The sequence below is a fragment of the Mycteria americana genome, chromosome 4 (assembly GCF_035582795.1).
Source record: "Mycteria americana isolate JAX WOST 10 ecotype Jacksonville Zoo and Gardens chromosome 4, USCA_MyAme_1.0, whole genome shotgun sequence".
Classification (NCBI taxonomy): Eukaryota; Metazoa; Chordata; class Aves; order Ciconiiformes; family Ciconiidae; genus Mycteria; species Mycteria americana.
The window spans coordinates 15,148,374-15,164,964 of NC_134368.1; the positions used below are offsets into that span (position 1 = coordinate 15,148,374).

Consider the following 16,591-nt stretch of genomic DNA (forward strand, 5'->3'; position numbering starts at 1 on the left):
TGTACCAGTGTCTGTAGGTACAGATACATACACCGGGTATGTATACATGTGCCCAGGAGGGGGGACAAGAATTCAGTGACTGCTCACACACCAGTCTGCCATAGCTTGCACGTCACTTGGCTTGAACAAAAGAACTGCTGCCTCACACAGAAGCTGTGGCTGCAATGGTCCTACACAGGCTCAGAGCTCACTTTCTTCATCTATCTGTCCCTTACTAGGGTGCAACCTGAGCTCTGAAAGGACGCCTTTCCAAGCAGAGAGAAGCAAGCCTGGTTGTTTCTGGAAACAGGAGCCTGTTTCTTGTTTCTCCTCTCTCCCCACCCATTTCCTACACTCCTCACAACTGCTGTGATGTACCTTCACTTTTTCTGGGGAAGACGCTACAGCGCGTACAAGACTGCACCTGCTCTTAACGTGTCCCTAAGAAACAGTGTGTACTGAGGCAGTTGCTTAAAACAGGTGGCCACTTCTCAGAAAAGACAAGCCCTTGAGATACAAAGCATTTGATACCGAATGGCCTAGGAATTCCTGTAACAGCAACTGTTGCTACTGTGAATTGAAAATGCCAAAGGAAATGGCAGGGACCTGCTTTCTGAAGCCAGCTGGGAGGGACAGAGCGTAGCTGCTGAAGCAGTCAGCCCCGATGGAGGAGGTGAGGTGCCGAGGATCACCTTGCACTCTGTGCACAAGAGCGAGCTGGGCTGTGTGGAGTCTCTGCCATATCAGATACCTCCTGCAGCAATATCCTGCACAGGCCTGAGGTTGCTGTAGCAACCACCGTAATTTAAGAAATATTGAGAGAGAGAAAGAGAGCGATTGTACCAACAGCAATAAAATAAAAAAGTAGAGCATGTCTTAAAACATCCTACTGCTCTCAGAAAACAAAAAAGGCCACAGAGCAGCCATAAAGGAAGAAGGCAGTTTAAGGAAGGCGTGATACCGAACATGGTGTTACGTGTTGCAGGATGCTAGAGCACAACAGACGCCAAAGAGTAAACAGCGAGTCAATAGCGATTAGAGGTCTTGCATCACTTGTTGATGATTTCTGCTGCCAGGTACTTCCAGAAGGACAGTAATAGGAAAAGTTGCCAGCACTGAGGCTTCTAAATGAATGATAAAGGCAAGACTGACTCACAGAGAAAGACACTTGAAATGGTGGCTGATTTTCCATGTTGTGCTTTTGGCTATGGTATAATAGGTAATTTTAAAATGGTTTTCTTTCTTTCCCTGTCTGTGGAAGGAAAAAGAAGGTGATTGGTCAGAAGCTTGTATTCATTTGGCAAAAATAAGCCTGTTATGCCAAGGACTCTTCTGTTGCATTGACAGCTGCAAAATAAGGATTTAAGTTTAGAGGGGACTTATGCATGAGTCCTTTCTTGCATTAAACATGTTGTCTCAGAGTTGTGAAACTCTGTTCTCACCCATACATATCACCAAAGCAGGTTCACAAGAACACTGCAGCTGTATGAACCTGCAAGGAAATTAGATGCTTCTAGAAATATCATAGAAACATTCAATAGAAACATTCACCGGTTTCCTGAATGCTGTGGAGAAGAGCAGATCAAACATCAGCCAACAAGCCTCCAAAAAGCACATAGGCTTGTTTTATTTTCCTGCATGATGTGGAAGGGTGAAGGCCCCTTTGAAAGGTCAGAAACAGTAGAGGTGTAAATGAGGAAGCTCTGAAGAAAGAGGGGTGCAGGTGGTCTTCATGATTGCCAGCATGATTTGGATATATCTTTAACTGCTTACCCGGTAACTAAGTTGCACTCCTAGACCTCTATTTAGTTTGACATGATATTCCATCCGTGTCTTGTGATAACAAAAAATTATAGATCTCCAGCGGCCCTGATTTTTAAGGGATTCTTGAATACCGTTTCACACTAGCAACATATTCTCCTACTGACCTCAAAGAGGGTTTCTCTTGGAAACTACTGAACTGACTAAGGACCATGCCGTGAAGGACCATGCTGTTCTGTGAGAAGCATTTCAGGCCTCTGTAAAATGAAAATCATTTTTCTGCATAGAAGGTCAAGAGCCATCAAAATCCTGTGTATGTGCTTAATGCATAACTACTGAAGTAGCTCACTGGCGTTCAGCTGGCATATACTAAAAAATCATTTAAATCAAGATCGAGATAGCTATTGCTTGATCAGTTACTGAAGTTATATTTCACCTTCAAATGTATTCCTGCAAGTAACGGTTTCTAATATTTTATAATAAGATTTTCTCTGACTGCATGGCCTTGTATTTACCCATATGAAAGTTTAAAACCTTGTTATAGTCTGTATTATAGGAAAGAAAAGTCATCTACTCATGTAAACAAACCATTAATCTTCTCTGTTTCAGCAAAAGCCTGTTGAACTGAACAAACATTTACTCAATGATCATAATTACAGTGTATGTCAGTTTATACAGTCCCAAGTGTATTGAATCTATGTAAAGTGCCTTTAAAATACTGCAATTATTTTAAAGACATGAATAAGTCCAGATATTTAAGAACAAGATCACTCTAGTGGACTAAAAAGAGTAGGCTGCTCCTACTTTTTTGTTTGTTTTTGGTTTGAGGACTGATGTCTGAATTCTGCTAATCCCTATTGAGGAGATTTAATTATTATAATCATTTTTACTCAATTAATTTTAGTGAATATATTGTAATAGAAATAATTTAATGAATAGTCAGAGTCAGTTCATACTGATGATCAGATGACTTTAAGATGCTAAAGACCAGTGTTTCTTTATCCTAGTCTAAACAAATCACACCAGAAATACACAAAGGATTTCTCTATTAGATTTTTAACTGCTAAAAATAAATTGATTCTTACCTTTCCAAAACTCCCCTTCCCAATAGCCCGCAATATTTGAAAGTGGTCAAAGTTAACTGCAAAATAAAGGAGAGAAGAAAAGGAAAACAGTTTGTAGAGTGCTAAGTCAGAATCAGAAATCAGATAAGAAAAGTAATGACAGTGTTTCCAAGTAATGTCATTTTACCATAGGGTATTTCCTTTTTCTCTTAAAACACCAAAAATATTTAATATCTAGCAAAGAGGAGCTTTGCTTTAAAATATGCTACGTTAATTTTATTCATCAACCCATCTTGGTCCAATGCCTCCAGTGCCCAGTATCTCCAAAAAGAAACATATCTCTGTCCTAACCAAGTAACAAGACAGTAAGTTAGCATTGTGCAGCCATTAGCAAAAACTGCTCATCATTTTCCAGAAAGATTAAGATCTATTAAAAGGGTACTGAATAATTCAGGTAAGTAACACCATCTGCTTACACATATATAGTAATATAAGGATAGTATTGCTACAATAATCACTCTGCAGGATAATTCCTATATTCTGTTACAGTGATGGAAGCTTGTCCCAAGATGAGCTAGCAGGATCAGCCCCTCCGAACTTTGTCACCGTAATACAATACATAATGCTAATATTGTAAGACTATTTCATAGATGTAGCATAGGTTTGTTTTGGGAAATTTCATTTTAGCTTGGCAGTAGAATGGATTTACTCCTGCTTCATGAAAATCTGACAGCACGGTCTGCCCTAGACACTGAAGTGGTTTGCTGTGAAGGTGAGCGAGAGATTTCATTTCTCAAAAATGTCATTATTGTTGGTGTTGCATGAGACTGAACACAGCATGACCTTCCCTGGTTCACTGGTGGGTCTGGTGGTTTAAAAAAATCCAACAACATCCTGAACAAAATTGATACGGAGCCACTGAAACACAAACATGACAATGTGTGATACAGTTTTTACAGTCACTTGTCAGAAAAGAATCACACTTAAAGCTAAACTCAGTGAACCAGAGTTGGCAAAGTTCAGTGCAACTTAACAGGATTTTTTTTAATTAAAACTTTCTTATGTTCCTGCCTTTGGTCATGTACCTCCATCTATGCGCCCATTATTGGCCTAACAGGAATCAGCAAAATTATGGAGACAGACAGTCACTGCAAAAATGTGGTAACATGAACAAATACAACAAAAATGTGACTCACATCATGATGAAGAAGAAAATCCTATAAAACTAATAATACTTTATATATCAGTCAAAAAAGTTGTATCAGCTCAAGCTAAACACTGAGTAGGAAGTTGCAAGTTTGCTATCAAGCCATTGAAAAAGGCTAAAATCTTATTTTCCCTGTTCCAGTAATATCTCATTTACACTATTAATGCCACTTATAATATATTTAAGCATTTGTTTATTTATGCTTGCTTACATTGTCTTCAAGGAAACATGGTTGCTCCTTTCATTAGTGCAGCTATAGCAACCACCTTCCTGGTAATTGCTGGAGACCAAATCAAATCCAGAGCTGACAGAGCTGAAAGCAGCAGACTCTAGTCTTTAGCAAACAAAGATGGTAATTCTGAATATAGCAGTTTTAGCGTTTGGATACTAAAATGAGAATGCATAACCTTGCAAAGGATTTATAAACTGCTTGGAAATTGGAAAACAAATTTTGTGCTGAATCACGTAAGAGTTAGGGTTACCCAGATGTTTGAGAAGCAAGATTGTCCATCAGCAATGTGCAGTTGGGGTCTCTGCCCATAGACTTTACCAGTGGGGCACTGTCTTGTAGTTCCCACTGGTCAATACTGGTATGATGGGCAAGATAATCAGTTTAGCAAAACCACCTTCCACACAGGCTTATGTCAACTTAAATCTTGTTTCCCCAGGTCATCCCTCCCAAGCGCATGCACCTGAACAGAGGATTTGAGAGCTTAATGACTGGGATCTTTAAGCTGATCCTTAAGTTTAAGCAGGAATTCAACACAGCATTGAAAAGTTTCAAAACAATGTGTTAATCTCATTCATTTCTTTGATAGGGAAAATTCAGCAATTTTTCCCTCCAGCATGCTGGTGTTTTCTGTGTCACTCCCCTGCTGTCAAACCTTCTGATGTTTCCTGTTTATTTTACCATTTTTTAAGAAACATTCCTTAAAGAAAGCTTAGTTTGAGTTTGTTCTTTACCTTGCAGTCATTCATCTGAAGCCAGTTCCCAAAAACAACTGGAAAACTTGAAACAGTCTGTAATTATCTAAATTTCAGTCAAGCCACATTTCAGTAAGACTTCACTATATCATTGTCCTGAAGCCTGTCTGGTTTTGAAATACATCAGTTTGATAAATTATTTTGGTTTTGTAAAACTAAGATTAAGCATTTATTTTTAGCCATGAGAAGGACAATTTTTTATTGTCCATATAATTTCTATTCTATTTCTCTGTGCTTCTTTCTTTAATGGTGTTTATTGCTCTGAATGACTAGGACAACTTTTTTTTAGTTGGATTTAACTGTAAATTGGACTTCTGTAAGAAAGAAATTATTAAATGAGGCATTAGACCATGGAATTTAAGATGGATTATTAGTAAGTCAAATAAGTGGTTAAAAAACACAGCCACAACAATTGATCAAATTTTCTCAATTTTTGTGTTTAACAAATAGAAAGTGGGATGTTACACTTTCAGATCTTCATTAAGAAAAAAGAGTATTTTCTTTCTATAGTTCACTGTCCCATAAGCCTTTTCTTAAATCAAGGTACAATGATTGCAACACATTTTGTGCAAGAAAAAAGAAAGATAATTTTAAGTGACTATGGAAGTATGTAAACACAACTGAGCCTACATTTGAAATGAGCTAGGCTTGCAGCCACTGTGGTCTTCTGGAAAGGGTTAATTCACTAAGGTGAGACAACTTAGTCTCTCTTGATCATTCAAACATACTCACAACGTTGTAGATTCAAAAACTGGGGAAGTCCCTCCCTTGGGATGTTAGGAAAGACTAATAAAAAGGATACCTTTGGAGTTGAGACCAATACCAAATTCAGCTGAGTAAAACTAAGATGCTTTAAGCAACAGTCCCATCAACCATGCAGATCAGCCATGCAGAAGTCACGTTATCATCACAGCCCTGATAAACAGTAAACAGTCAAGCTAAGTTCACTGCCACCATATTACTACAGCAGTCATTCTCCTCAAGTGTTTTCCTCAGGTGTTTTTAATCTCACACTCTCGAAATTTTTGGTTTATTTTGTTTATCACACCTTTTTTTAGGTTCTGTATGTGCTTTTTCTCCCTTTTGGTGAAAATTCAACACCACAGGGTCACCACTTATTCTGAGAAGAATTACAGCTCACCATGACCTCTGGCATTTCCAGTGTTTAAAATATCATCAAGATCAGACACTGTGCAACGAGGATATCACAAGTAATGTATTCTTATCCTCTAAAACATGACATGTCTACCTCTTGTGGAGTCTGGTGTTGTAGCTAATGACATTTTTTCTAGCGCAAAGTCCCACTGAGATAATGGTGTGGCTGGCAGAAGGACACTTTCTTCAGTAACAGTAATACGAATACTACTCTTGAAAATAGCTTTCTTGGTACCCTTTACTCAAGAGGAAAAAAAAATATTTTCCAACTTTTTGAGCACTTCTTTCATTTAACTATCACACCATACTTTGGACATCTTAGACATCAGCTCTGAATTTGAGTCTTAGAGTATGGACATTTTTCAGAAATCAAAATTAGTTTATATTGTCTTCAGCTAACTTCAGCTAACTTCAGGCAAATTCACAGAATGAAACTGTGAGCATTAACAACAGTGTGAGGGAGTTTCCTTTCAATTTCACTGATTTTCATCAAGTTGGAAAAATCAAGAAGTATTACAATCTCCCACCTTCAGCCCTAAAAAAGTCACCATTAATTCAAAACTGAGAAGGATTGTGGAATAAAACAGATATTTGGCTAACTAAGGGAGAAAATAGATCAGCATTTATGGCATCTGTTGCATGATACAGTATTAGAGTGACTGATGCCTGTTAATTTCAGTAATGAGCTATATATGCATATATATTAAAGCATTTTGTTTCTTTCAGTTTAGTCACGCACAAATAAATCTTAAATTAATTCCATTGCACAGCTTCAAGTCTCTATTAATAACTTTAAGTGCAAGTATACCTTACTTCGATTATTTTCATGGCTTTGAAGTAGCCCCATGTAGAGCATTTTCCAGTAGTTTGCTCTTGAACTAATAAAAGCTTGGATGATGGTAATGGGATTCACAAGCTGAATGAAAGGTTGCACCCTGCTTGCCTGGAAAAGTAAAAAAATGTGGTTCTAGCCATTACAGGTACTTGATCAAATACATTAGTATACTCAAAAGTATCAGGAATATCTAGAAGGATGGCGCAGTGGTTTGTCACCAACTTGGACACAGGAGTCCCTCTTCTGCCACAGCCTTCTCATGTGGCCTTAGGCAAGTGCTTCAATATCTTCTGCCCCTGTCTGTAGAAACATGAATCATTACACCTCTAAGCAGCTGTAACATTAGGTATAGGAGGTAGTTTAGTGCTCAGATACACAAGTAATCAGAAGAGTAGCGACAGCCAATTCAGGTAATAGTGCTTTATAAAAGCACTATAAAGACTGAAAGCAATTTTCAAAGTATGAGAAGTATGAAAAGTGTACACCACTGTAAAAGTGGAGGTACAGAAATCAGCAGATGATTGACTCCAATCCCGCACATCAAGCTGCCACAGAGCTGAGAGCAGAACCTGGCTCCCACTTCAGACCACACCATTTCTCCGGCACATCTTTCCGGTGGCATGAGCGCTGATAGGGCAAGCATTTAATATAAAACTTTCTAGCGAAAGATAAAATAAATATTTCTTGCTCCACTGCTCCCCAAGGATAAAGTATACTTTGGGGAAAATACGCACATCACAGACTATTGGGATTTTACAACCATACTGCAAAAACACTGGATAGTTTTACTGGAAATGCCTATTATTCTTTTTTGCGCAAACTAACCGGTATTATGCATATAATGATATGTGTTATAACAATGAAGTCTTCTATATGCATTCACCTCTGCTGCATTATTCATGAGTGGTACAGTGATTTGAACCAGAAAAACCCAAATGAACTGTTACATTGATGCAGTTCATTAAGTGTTTGAATTATGACATCACACAAGAACACAAAATTTCTACTCTTTCATTTGTAGTTTTGCTAATGTAAAATATTCTCATGTTACCCATCATTTGTTCAAGTGTAAATTACATCTAGCTCAAGAGGCAATATCTATATTGGGTAGATTCTATATAGACCTGACATCTGTTGTTCTTACTGCAGCTGAGGAATATTTATAGCATGTATATGTGATCAGTCCAAATACAGTCAATAACCGCTACCTGAAAGAACTTTGTATCTCCAAGAGCAAATATCCGATCCAACGTGGTAAAAGCAAGGGCATACACATGCTTTGCATCACAGAAAAGAAATTAGGGGCCTTTTGATTAAAAAAAATTGGAAGAACTTGATAAGCATCCAGAGCTAAATCCAGACATTGTCCTTCTCTAGCTCGTTTTCACTGATTTATTTGACTGTCTGGCAGTAGCCAAAACCAGAACGTGACTACTAAGGCATTAGGAGGTGTACAGTAAAGCCATATTTTTAACACAACGAGCATTTCAAGACATCTAGCTTTGTTCTCACTGATCTCAACAGAAAACAGAAACAAGGAAATGTGACGTGGCCATCAGCCAAGAAAATATATTTTTATTTAAGCACTGTCTTAGATGTTGCGTGTCTGTTTCAGGGTGTTTTGCTTCCTGCTTCTGTGTGAATCAGAAAAACAGAGTAATAACTACATCAGATTTTCCTTCTAGATTTGGCCTGTATGGTTTGACCTGAGACTCATTGGACAGCACTCCTATTAGGATTTCAAAGAAGTTCTGCAGTGTTCTTTATATGTCTGTCTACTTTTCAGATTCTCCAGACTTTTTCAGAGAAAGTCACGAGGCTGTGCTGATAGAACCTCAGTAGGTCTCAGCAGCCATCAAAGCTTGTTAGAATTGCTACTGTACTTCCACACAAAAACACATAAGATGAATAACCAGGTCGATACAGTCATATATATTCAGTACTCATGATGAAGTCACCAGCTTGAATGGATATAGACAGGACAAGCATGAATAGTGCTTAAAAATTAGATTAAGGGGCATAAACTGGTTAAGGTAGTCATAAGGAGTCACATTCCATCATGCTCTATTCATGGGAAATTCACTAGTGAAGAAAGATACTGTTCAAATTAAGTATGAAATGAATTTTTGTTGACAGAATTATAAAGCCAGGCATATCTTTGAGGTGAGCAAAGAATACAAAATCTGTATAGCTTCATTAGGTTTCCAAGTGGAATGGGACATTCCTATACATTGACTGGGGAACCTAGTAATTAGAAAAAGCTACATAACTGAAGGACAAGAAAAAAGAAGTTTCGAAGATGGTTTCATCTCATTAATGATGGACCATGGTGTTTTCTATCATTGTATTTAGGGGCTTTGCATTTAAATTGCATTACAATGTCTCAATTCTTCAAGCTGAATAAGTATTTTAGTCTCAATATAAACTGTTTCTAATTATTATGTTAATAATATTTATAATTATCCAGAGTTTATTTGCAATTAGAAAGAATTTAAGATCTTTGTATGTCAAACAATTTTTATTTAAAATTCAGCTAATTTTGCTTTGAACTTTAAAATGCATTTCAGTCTGATCATGTTTGCACACTAAATGTATGGAAAATGTAATTCCTGTTTCTTGGGAAGTTCTGATACTTGAACATTAGTTTACACTAAAAAAAAAAAAAGATATGGCTCAATGGAGCAAAATAATTATGACTTGATTTGAAAATGTAGTTTTCCTACTTTATCAATTGAACTAAAGTATTTCATTTCGAACTGATACCACTTTTTCCATTTTAAAATATCACAAGCAGATTACAACAATAATCAGCTTCCATCCTGCTGCAACTCCAGAAGTTGTTCAGAATAATGTCCATCTTACAAAAGGAAATATATACTTCAGTTTCCTCAATCAAAGTGAAACATTTCTGCATTATCAAAAGACTTTCATTTCAGACCTCTTGATTGATCCAAAGTGGTTTCTTTCACAGTAGTTCAGTACTACACTGTGCTTCCTTGTGATGATGATTATGTCCATCTATGAGATGAGGTTGTTGGCTGGACTATATATCCCTTATGTAGGTATACCCATAGCACTTGCATGATGCACACTTCGTTAACTCAGAGGTGGTGGTGTGTTGGATTATAGGAAATGTAAACAGGTACAAGATTTGGATCTACAGAAGGGAATAGGAGTATCAGATTCCAACACCTTTGAAGAAATGTCATATCACAGAAATGTAGTCTAGCTTTGAACTGACCCAGAATGAAATCAGTTTGAAAAGATAAACTTGAATTCCATTCAAACTTTCAAAACCAGCTTTGTCTTCCTAATATAAGGCTTAAGTTTTGTAAAGGAAAATAATGGCATTTTGACTTGGCAGAAAGTTTAATTACCTATTAAAAAGTTATTCGGAGGAAAAGTCTGTTCCAAAATTCAATGAAATTTTACTGAAATTAATACTTTCCTGTAAAAGAAAAAAAAACAAAACAGATTGACAGTTCCTTCTTATCTCCCATCTATGTCACCTTTCAGACACGATGAAGTGGAAGCAACCTCTTCTCTAGATTGCTAGAAATGGAGAGAAAACCTCAGTACTATGGTGTTGCAAAAGTATAATTTTATACCTCTCTTATTTCTAGATTCTATGAATAAATATCTGATACCATAGATAAAAGAGTGGGCTAAATAACATCTGCTGTGATGCATTACAGGAATTCTTACTTCTTTATGTTAATCCTCCTACAAGGTAGTACTTCTCATGCAATTTAGCTACACATCAAATTTGCAGAATATTTAGATAATGCACAGTTTGCTCATCAAAAGCAGTGTCAACATCATGGTGTTCTACACTGTACTCAGTGAAATCCACCTCACATTGTATCATTAAAAGTGTGGTTTTCTCCTAAATGACTGGGGAATTTTCTGAATGTGTTAGTTAAAATGAATACTGGAAAAAACTACAACAGTCTACCATTTTCCTAAATCCTATAAAAACAGACTAGAAGAATTTGGTGAATCAGCTAATGATTTACACTGTTAGAGAAACAGGCATGTGTTTCACACAACCAGAAAACCACAACCAGAAATAAATTTGAAATCCTAAAGAAAACTAAAGTTTGAAAACAACCAAGCTGCTAAAGAAGAAGATGCTAGGACTGATTCTCAAAACTTTGCTCCCCTTTTCATTCTGTAAAAGAACATAATTCCTTTTCTAATGCTATTCTGTAAAAGCTGCAAAAGAAATGAAGATGCGATTTTGCATTCACAAGGAAACTGCAACTCCTTCGTAAACAAGAATCTCTTTCAACCCAAGATTAAATGAATTTAATTAGAGCTGTTTACACCTCTAATAAGGCAAAATAAAATCATACTGCCATTAAATACATCTAGTCTGAAAAATATATCAAGCAGCTACCTGAAACCTGTAAAACAAAGTTTGTTCCTTGGGCAAGTAGAACAAGCTGCAAATCATTACAACTTTTCTTTGAGAGAGGTTTAAACTGAAACTACTGAGTGCCATCCTACAACTCAAGACCTCTTCTGAGAAATTTGAGATACACCACCAAAACAAAACTAAGAAAAGTCATCCTGACGCTTTGAGGGATGTTGCTGTCTTCTGTGAGCCACTGGAGGGATTTACAGGTAGCAGAGACTTGTCAACAAGCCATTGAAGTCAGCACAAAAAGTCTTATAGCTGTAAACTGCAGTAGGATTTTGATCTAAGAACACTGTCATTCATTTTTGCCAAAAGTCTACTGAAAGGTTGCCCTGTGGTAGCCTTAATAAGGGCTTCACCAGAAGCTCCAGGGACTGAGCTAACTGATTGCTATCCCAGGGGGGAAAAAAAGTTTATTGCTCTGTGGAAGGTGTGGGAATGTTTGGCTGTTGCTTTGCTCCACAAGAATTTTAACACTGATTTGATGAAATTAGCTATTCTTTCTGAAGGACTGAGCATGAATAGGTGTTTACTGGCATAGGTTAACCATACTGATCAGAAGAGCTCTTGTGACTGCATATCTCTCCCACAGTCCCTCTTGAGAGCATTAGAGTAAAAAATAAAGTCAATTTTCTTGGCTTTATGCCTCTTCAAAACTAGTCCAAAATTTAACCACAAAAATTCATAATTGGAGAGTTTAGTGTGCTGCCTTTGTGATCTTCCGACAGGTTACTCTGTTTCAGAGGCATACACAGATACTCTGAGGTGGCTGGAAAAAAGAGTAATTGAAAAGCAAGTTTTTGCCTGCCATGGTTTGCTTGGGCAAATGTAGGAAGAGATGAGAGGAAAAAAATTAGTCTTTTAAATAAATAATGTCAATCTGAAGGATACAAAGCAATATGAAAGTTCTCATCTTTTGATTAAGAATTTGATTTCAGCTCCAATGAAAGCAAACAGAAAATTATCTAGATTTGGGGTCTTTCTCATCTTTTTGCTTTGTGCCTGCTTTCCATTTTACCTCTTATCCACTGTAGAAGGAAGTGAAAGAATTACAAAATCAAAAGGTCTTCGCCAATCTTCACAGCTGAAATGAAAAATTTCTCAGTATTGATTCATGAAGATTTTCAGTTTGCTATTATTGTTGTCTATCTGTGTCCATGTGGAGTGTGTGTGGTTTTTTGCTGAAATCAGAATGTTTCAAGAAATATTACTTTTCATTTTGCTTTTAGCTTTTCACAGGAAAGATTTCTATTTTCAGACAGCCTAATAATGAGAGGAAGTAGAAAATACTTACATTTCCCAACATCAGGAGCTTAACTTACATGCTTTAGAGCTTACACACACAACAAACTTCTCTCTAAGACCACCTCACCGACACTGGTTTAGGCCTTCTTTACGGTCCTTGTCATGTGATGCAATGATAAGAGCACATGATCGTCCAGGTAAAAGACTTGCTCTTTGAAAACCTGACAAGAAAATGAGGCAATCACATGGACACCATCTCTGGCACGCTGCAGACAGCAGGAACAGGGAGGAGAGCAGGAGCACCCCTTTTGGTGGCAGTATGGACATTTAGATTGGATTAAGCTAATTGTGACTCCTTATGATAACCTACAAGGCTAGTTTTGTTAGAAGTCTAGTTTCAAGGGCAGTAGAATGAGATAGTCACCTTCATAGGGGAGTTACAGTACTTTTTAGTACAGAGTTTATGTATTTTATTTTTACAGAAATTGTTTCATATCAAAGTAGAGATCAAACACTGATCCCTGTCCCATTAAAATATACTAACTCTAATACTTGCATTTTGTCCTCATGCATAAGTGAGCACAGGCGATAAAGGTAAAGACAAATTTTAAATGATCTGCTAAGCAGGTCTTTTGACCTCGATGGCAATCCCAGGAAGGCAACCAAGGCAACTGAAAATAAGTAGGAATAATAATAGACATCCTATGCCAGAAAGATTTGAGCTAATACAATCTAAAATACAACTGCTATTATTTGAAGGCAAAGTCACTCATTTAAACTAATGAATTTTAAATTGTTTCTTATTAATAAACCAAAAAAGGTCAAATAGAGCTGGAAGACCTAGGCAGAAAATACAAGGAACATGAAATGTGTTTTGTCATGGCAAAAAGTCAGCTGGACAATCTAGTAGGGATCAAGCCCAAGCTGACAACATGTCCTCATGGGCAGTACAGTATAAAACGGGAAAGAATGACTATCTGTTTAGCATCACCATTAATGATGTGAGCTGCAAAAATTAGCAAAGAAGATGATACGTTTTACTTGTCTTTTTGGGGGATAATGCAAGGTCTTCAGAAATCCTGATGATGACTAATGCTACAGGCAATAACCAAGGTGAAGCTCCCTTGACAGGTACCTCAGATTTAAAATAGCAGCAGCTGAGACAGCTTAAAAGGAAAAAGAGACAAAATACAATAGTGGCAAACATGAATGGAGGCTAATACTGCAAAAAGGCAATTCAATTTCTAATAATTCCTGCCCCAGGATATCATCTAAACCAAAAGGCATCAACAAGTTCAGAAAGGGGTAGAACTACAGCGTAGTGCAGACTTGAAGTGGGGAAGAGACTCAGACTGTGACTAAAGAGAGAACCGTGCAGAGCTGACCCCTTGTAGGGGAACCACAGAAAAGAGATTCTTCTAATGCTACTTCCATGCCCATGGAGGTGGAGGGGCACTGATCTGGTCAGTCTGAAAATAGTAATGCGGTACCATAGACTGAGAGAAAGAACTTGAGTGCTGATGATGGGCTATCAGCCTAGATGGTCTTGATTTGTGTGGGTCAGTTTAGTGTAATCCTTCAGCAGCATTATTTTAAAGCAGCCCTTCTCAACATCTCATTAGTCTGCTGTTATGATGATTGGTTAATCACCCATGCATTAAGCTAAAAAGATAACTGGACTTCAAATACAGGGGCTTTCACTTTTAGGTTTAACAGAAAAGTGAAAGGAATTTGCACTGCTAAATCTACTACTATTTTTCAACAAGCAGCAAATAGCCACAGATTGTTGTGAAAAGCCTGTAATGACTGATCAGGGATTTTACATATCGGTGTGTAACTCAGTCTATGAACAATATCATCAGAAGTCAGGTTTCCTCAGGATGGACTGAAATGTTGTAAAAATTCTCACCGTTGCTACATAGCCATCATTGGTGTCTGTCAATGGCCAGAGCCTGGGTAGCCACACAAGCCTAAAGGCCAGAAAAGATTTGGTGGTAGTTGGAAACAGTTACACATTAGTGTTGTAGAGATGGTTCACTTCTTGTGCACGGGATTCATTGTGACTGGCCACATGAAAGCACATGATTCTCCAGTTAGGCTGCACTGAAGCTGCATGACATGAAGAACTGAAATTATTAGGTTATTATTAGGTTTGGTGCATTGGATAAAAATGCAACTGACTTAAGTCCGTAACCCTGACCTCATTGCCACATCAAAATCATTAGGATTCAGTTAGGCAGTGTCAAATCTTCAGGTTAGTTTACCATAACAGAAGGTCTTTGCAACTGATTTAGCTGCATCTACATTCTGTTAGCATATAGCATTCAGGTAACATATTTTCTAGTAGAAAGGTTTATTTTGCATAGACTAACTTGTTTTAGTGGAAAGTAATTGGAACTTCTGATATCATCTTAATCACTCATCCGTGTATCCTATTATAAAGCAGTAATTTATAAAATTTTTCTATTATAAACTCACAAGTCAGCGAATTTCTTTTTTTTTAAGATCAGTGAAAGTTTTAATTAAAGATCCCTTTTTGTTGCTACGAAAACAGTTTTGTTTTGTGACAGGACAGAGGTTTGGTTCAGAAAAGCTATTAACTTAGTGGCAACACTGGAAACATCAAAAGTCATCAAGGAACAATTGAATTGATGTACTAGACCTTATCACAGCCAGTCAATAGCAGGGAAGCCTTTGCAAGTCTCCATGCTGTTCATAGCTCTTTCAAAGGGTAAACTTGACATTGAAAATAAGGAGAAAAGTTTCAGGACCTGCTCAAATGTAAAGTGCCTTTAAGACCTTTTGTAAGTGATAAAACATAACTGCCTTTTATTGAGAAAAGAGGGTTTCTGATTGATGATGTTGCTTACTTATGAATGAGCTGACAAAAAGAAACTCTGAAATCTATTGCAAGGAGAAACAGGTTGACAGGTATGTCCAACAGAAAAGATACTCTTTGAGAAAATATGTTGCTAAAACACAGAAAGTCTAAATTCCGCTTTAACTGTAATAGACTTCCCTGTGAGATCAGGAAACACATAATAGACTATGAAGCATCTTTTTCAGCTAGAAAGTGGGAATATTCACCTCCTTCAGAGTTACTATGAGAATAACCTCATTAATAACTGAACTGGAAGGCTCTCTGAGGGAAGTTGCTATGGGAATAAAAAGTCAGATTTCAGTGGACCAAACTGTTTTCTCCTACAATAAAATTTACCAGAATGATCCCCAGGTGAAGGAAAATTCTTTAAATGAAGTTACCAACAAAATCCTCAGTGAGGCATCAGTCAATCTTATCCACGTGGAAGCAATGCCAAACATGCCAGAGGGAAGCTAAGAAACCTCTTTGCTTCAGGCTTCTTTGGGTGGGAGCTCCAAGACCACTGTTCTTAGAGTAGGACTTCAGAAAATGAGTCTCAGTGCTATGTTAATGGGAGGCTAGGGAGCCATATGAATAGGATTTTACCCAAACACCTAGACAAAGTATGAGTTGTTCTCCTCTTTTCCTTCTAAATTCAGATCCCAACAGATGAGGAGCACATCTCCAAAATTGGAACTGGAAGAATTATCTCTTCTATTTTTAACCACAACTACAAATGAAACCCTGGGGGCAAGTAAAGAAACTAAAGGGTTAGAGAGATTCACATTTCAATTGAGATTGCCTCCCATTTAGTGTTTTTAAACCTAACCAACCCCATGGGCTTCAAATGAATGAGGCCAATTCTAACTTGCAGCAGAAGCGTGCCTGAAGTGCAGAGCGGTAGGCTGGTTTTTCATTTGTCATTGTAAGATTAAAGCTCATCGGTTTGATAGCAGTGATGTTCTCCCAGGAAAAAACTTCCAAAAGAAGCAGGCAAACCTGCGTGTTATAAATGTGGCTGTCCAGGTCTGGCTTATCTTTTGGGATTTGAAAATAGTATCAAAATTGCAAGAATTTCAAG

At 37.4% G+C, this 16,591-nt stretch overlaps 2 protein-coding genes across 2 annotated transcripts in view; both read right to left on the reverse strand.

The window, feature by feature from the left end:
* EVC (EvC ciliary complex subunit 1) overlaps positions 1–16,591 on the reverse strand; it is a 510,906-nt gene that overhangs the window by 322,641 nt on the left and 171,674 nt on the right. The gene's annotated exons all lie outside the window — the stretch shown is intronic.
* Positions 1–16,591, reverse strand: part of STK32B (serine/threonine kinase 32B) — a 180,748-nt gene that overhangs the window by 148,121 nt on the left and 16,036 nt on the right. Inside the window, exon 2 of the mRNA XM_075499171.1 lies at positions 2,826–2,881. Coding sequence (XP_075355286.1) covers positions 2,826–2,881 — 56 coding nt within the window. The remainder of the gene's footprint in view (positions 1–2,825; positions 2,882–16,591) is intronic.